Source organism: Pundamilia nyererei, unplaced genomic scaffold, assembly GCF_000239375.1.
Source record: "Pundamilia nyererei isolate P.nyererei 1_Seehausen unplaced genomic scaffold, PunNye1.0 scaffold00015, whole genome shotgun sequence".
Lineage (NCBI taxonomy): Eukaryota > Metazoa > Chordata > Actinopteri > Cichliformes > Cichlidae > Pundamilia > Pundamilia nyererei.
This window is the reverse complement of record NW_005187416.1, coordinates 1793597-1798326: the sequence shown is the minus strand read 5'-3', so window position 1 is coordinate 1798326 and position 4730 is coordinate 1793597. Positions and strand designations below refer to the sequence as shown.

General features: G+C 38.5%; 1 protein-coding gene across 1 annotated transcript in view; it reads left to right on the top strand.

The window, feature by feature from the left end:
* slc35f2 (solute carrier family 35 member F2) overlaps nt 1-4018 on the top strand; it is a 7847-nt gene extending 3829 nt beyond the window's left edge. Inside the window, exons 6-9 of the mRNA XM_005725380.1 lie at nt 284-440; nt 1584-1636; nt 1756-1910; nt 2879-4018. Of these exons, the coding sequence (XP_005725437.1) occupies nt 284-440; nt 1584-1636; nt 1756-1910; nt 2879-3085 (572 nt within the window). The 3' untranslated portion in view covers nt 3086-4018. The remainder of the gene's footprint in view (nt 1-283; nt 441-1583; nt 1637-1755; nt 1911-2878) is intronic.
* Nucleotides 4019-4730: the final 712 nt, after the last annotated feature.

Below are 4730 nucleotides of genomic sequence, written 5' to 3'. Positions count from 1 at the left end.
CAGCCCTAACTATATGCTTTAGCAAAAAGGAAAGTTTTAAGCCTAATCTTAAAAGTAGAGATAGTGTCTGTCTCCCGAATCCAAACTGGAAGCTCATCTGACTAAAAACAAACAAACAGGCAAAAATACATTTATCACAGTAAAAGATTCGTAACGCAGTCAGTGTAGGTTCATATTAAATAATTCCTCAGTGTCTGAGAGGCAGATGTTGGTATGAATTGAACTGAATTAAATTGGAATTGTGCCTGTGTCTTATACTAACTGCCGCTTTCTCTCTGTGCAGCCAGTGATGTACTGTTGGGCGATGGGTTGGTCCTGCTCAGCGCCGTCCTCTACGCCATATCCAACATGTGCCAGGAGCACACAGTGAAGAACTTGAGCAGAGTTGAATTCCTGGGCATGATGGGCCTGTTTGGGACTCTCATCAGCGGTGTACAACTGTAAGATATTGTGTTTTTCTGCACCACTGACACAGCAGGTAGTTTTGTTCTGTACTGTTGTTACAGAGTAATGACTATTGTTGAGCCACTATTAATGTGCTAATACACATTTAGTGTGTCAGATAATATACATCACAGCTCTCTGCCAGCCCACATTGTTAATAGATGAACCAGATGTGTCTTAAACCTGAATTCCTTTTAACAGCCAGCAGGGGGCGATAGCTGTGTTTCAAAATCCTTTGGGTCTTTCCTCAGATCTTAGACAAGCAAAGGACCTGACCTTCACAAACACTTTGATTATTTTTGGACTGGGTCGCTCATTTAAAACATTAAATCCATTTTATGAATTTAAGTCATTCCAAGAGTCAGAAATGAGAATTACCCACAGTTTGCTTATTTGCTAGCAACTTGTGTTTTAAAATTTTAATCTGGTTTCAGAACAATAAGAAGGCGAGAGCAAAAACACATAGATGAGACCATGATAGACACTATAGAAGATGTTAACAAGAATAGTTGGAAAATGGAAAATTTTGAGATTATGATTGTGATTTTAGCATCTTTTTTTCTTATACTTTCTATGAATTTCAGTGATATCTGTGTGAGAAGACCTTGCTTGTTGAGCTTTATTTAAATTTAGGTTGTGGGTATATGTATGAATATGGAGGATTTGAGGATGACCAAGGCTGGCACCAGTGTTAACGTGAATAAAACAAATTAATAAAACAAACAAAGAAACAGGAAAAATGTGGGTTTTTGGTGGTTTTAGTCAGTCGATAGGTGGTTGCTAGGTAACACAATGATGTCACAATATACTACACATACTGAAGATTTTGTGGATATATATTAAGTGTTTTGAAAGTTAAACAGAAATCAAAATCATCCTCTTCTTAATACATGAAGCTACAAACAGGTCATTTTAGGCCGCTGGTAAGTGGTTGCTAGGCAACATGATGATATGATATCTTACATATAAGGACCTTCAGGAGCCAGTTTTGGTTGCTCAACCTTTACTCATGTATAATGAGTTCAAATGCAAACAAATATTTTTTTAATGATGTAATACCTAATAGTACCTAATTGTGATGCAATACCCTTTATTAATGATGTTCCCTCATCATTTTAACTTGTTGCTTATTGTTGCAGAGTTGTGCTGGAAACGCGTGCAGTAGGAGAAATCAAGTGGGACGTTCACATCTGTGAGTTCACTTTCTGTACTGTCATATTAAACTGCAACATAATCACATTTATAGAAGCGTCTCTGATTTTAATATCACTCCACTGCCTCTCACTCAAATCTGTTTATTGTGTTCTGCAGCCATGCTGTTTGTAGTCTACACCTTGTGCATGTACGCTTTATACAGCTTCATGCCTGTAGTGGTGAAGATGACGAGCGCCACAGCAGTGAACCTCTCTCTGCTCACTGCTGACCTCTTCAGCCTCTTCTGTGGCCTCTTTCTCTTCATGTACAAGGTGAGTTTGTGATGTCTGTACGTATGCATGTCAGTCCTTAATGAGAGAAATGAGCGATAGCTCTGCCTTGTCTCGCAGCAGCAGGAAATGCAAATGATTTATTTGGTTAGTTAAAATATTTATTTTTTGCTGAACCAGTTGGTTTCTACTAGAGCATGAAAAACAAGATGACAGGCACATGACCAGTGAGAAATATTTAGAAAATCAAATAGGTATATTGTTCAGTAAAATAAATGCTAGGAGTGCATTTAAATAAGGGGGTAATGATTTCCTGTATCTGACCTTGTGGCAGTAAGTCTAAGGCTGACGTTAGAGAAAATGTTCAAGCAGCATGCCCAGTAAATGATGCAGAGGATGGTCAAGATCCCTGTATCATCCATTATGCATCAGCAAACCCTGTCATCCGCATAGCTCCTTAAGGATTCGATACGTTACACAGGGTAGTAGAAGTGTGATCAGCTGATGAAGATTTTCTGTAAGATTTATTCTAAAGTTGACTTGACAAGACTTGCAAAAAAGAAGGCATTTCAACTTGCATAAAAAACAATAAACAGCAAAAATTGACTTTTTCACATGATAATAGTCTGCCAGTCAACCCGGGGAGGGTTAATGGATATGTGAAGGTTGGCTAGGATTTGACAGAAGAAGAATTTTGTGTTCTTGTTACTGTTGCTTGGTTTTTAAATGGGTTTTTTTCTTTTGGAAAGTTTTGACCTCCTAGAACTGTTTTTAGTTCAGAACAATGCAGAAACGGTCTGAAGTCAAAACCCAACCACAAAGTACACAAGGTAGATCATAGTTGTTTAACTGTAGCAGGTGGATTACAACAGGAGAGGACGTACACCTGAAATACTACACTGCCCACATCAACTCCATTTGATTAATGACAGTGGAGGTATAAGCAAAAAAGGCCTCACACATGAACAAAATCCTCTAGTGTTAATCTGTGTCCCTGTTGTGTGTCTCAGTTTTCAGCCCTGTACATCGTCTCATTTGTCATCATCACCGTGGGTTTTATCATGTTCAACGCTGTCCCAACATACTCAGTTTTACCTGAAGAGCCTGCTGAAGCATCTGATGACCCCGAGGCTCAAAGCTCCTCAGACCAGCTGCTGCTGTCTGCAGACAATGACACTCAGAGAACCGAGACACTCACAGCCAACGATACACCATGACTGAAGAATGACATCTTTTTTTTCCCTACTGTAGGTCAGTGGATAAAGGCCAGTTTTACTCTTTTTACTTCAATATTGTTACAGAAGTTGAGCTTTTATGCACTAAGCCAGAGACTACCTGTGTGTGCTCAGTTCAAAATAGATGAAGAGAGATTGAGAGGTCAAAACACCGTGTGGCTCCACTCTCTTCTTGCCAAACTTCCTGTCTGCACCAGACTATCAGAATAAAAGTATACATTTTAAGCACAAGAAATCAGACTGCATCTAGGGTCCTACAGTTGTATTGCCATATTTTCATTAATGCTGTAGCATTTTTATAGAATATTGCCTGTTGCTTCCCTTGAAGTTGTCAGAGTTTTACAAAAAGGACCTATTGTGTCTATTTTCAGTTCCATATTTTTATTCTTTAGCTTGGTGTGATCCACAGTTCAGAATCATCCTTTTTTAAAATCTTATTGTGGGCGTTAGCACAATGCTGTATAAATGAAATTGGATTGAACTGAATAGCACAGCCCTTCACTTCATCCACTGTCTAAAACGAAGTGTTTAGGCTCCTCCCCATTTAAGCCAATTTTCTTCTGATTGGCTGCCCCTCAGAAACAAAGTTCTAACAACTGGTAGGCGGAGCTTCTGTATTCAGAGTCTTTGTAGTGTACCTGGGATGACCATGTTAGGAGTACCTCCTCTGATAAACAGAGCCTTAATTTAGACTTTAGTTATTTTTAATTTGAGCATATTAACAGAATATCATCACAGACAAAAGGAAAGCATAATAAGTCCCCTGTAAGATTTATTTTTGCGGTTTTCTCCTTTATTTAATAAACAGAGAAAAGGGGTTAAAGAGGGTGGGTCAGTTGACGTCAACTTTCACTCCCGCTGCTGTTTATTGTTTGATTATTGATTTTTGTTTGTTTTCTTTTTTGTTTTATAAAATGTCACCATATTTCATGTTTTGTTTTTGTTGTTTCTTCACCTCTACAGTCTACAGTTTTACATTCCTCTGAGTTACATGGCTGCATGCAGACAAATGACTTAGCTCATTTAGTTGTCTCCTCTGGTGCTGTTACAGTTTTTATACTCATGTCATTTGGCAATCTACAAACTGCATCATGGCTTTCTTGCACCCAGAGTTTTACTTTTTTACTATTAAAATATTTTTTGAAATTTTCTTTGTTCTTGTCTTTTCTCGGTTACTTTACTTTAAAATGATTTTACAGAAATGAAAACATGTAAGTCTATCTTAGTCCTGCATTAGACAAATGATGTGTGGATATTCTATCTCTTGATTATGCACTCACTGCCCTCTTGTTTAGGTATATTTGTTCCCATCTGCGGAAGTATCCAATCAGCCAAGCACATGACAGCAACTCAACCCATTTAGGGATGTAGACAGGGTCAGGACAACCAAGTTCAAACCCAGCATCAGAGTAGGGAAGAAGGGTGATTTAAGGGATGTTAAACACCACATGGTTGCTGGTCTCTCGTGGGCTGATCTGAGTATTTCAGGAAATGCTGATCTCCTGAGATTTGTTTTCCACACAACCAGCAAAAGGTTTACAGAGTCCAAAAAACAAATATTAAGTGAGTGGAACCTTAGTGGGAGAAAATGCCCCACTGATATCAGATATCTGCTTCCAGATGATAA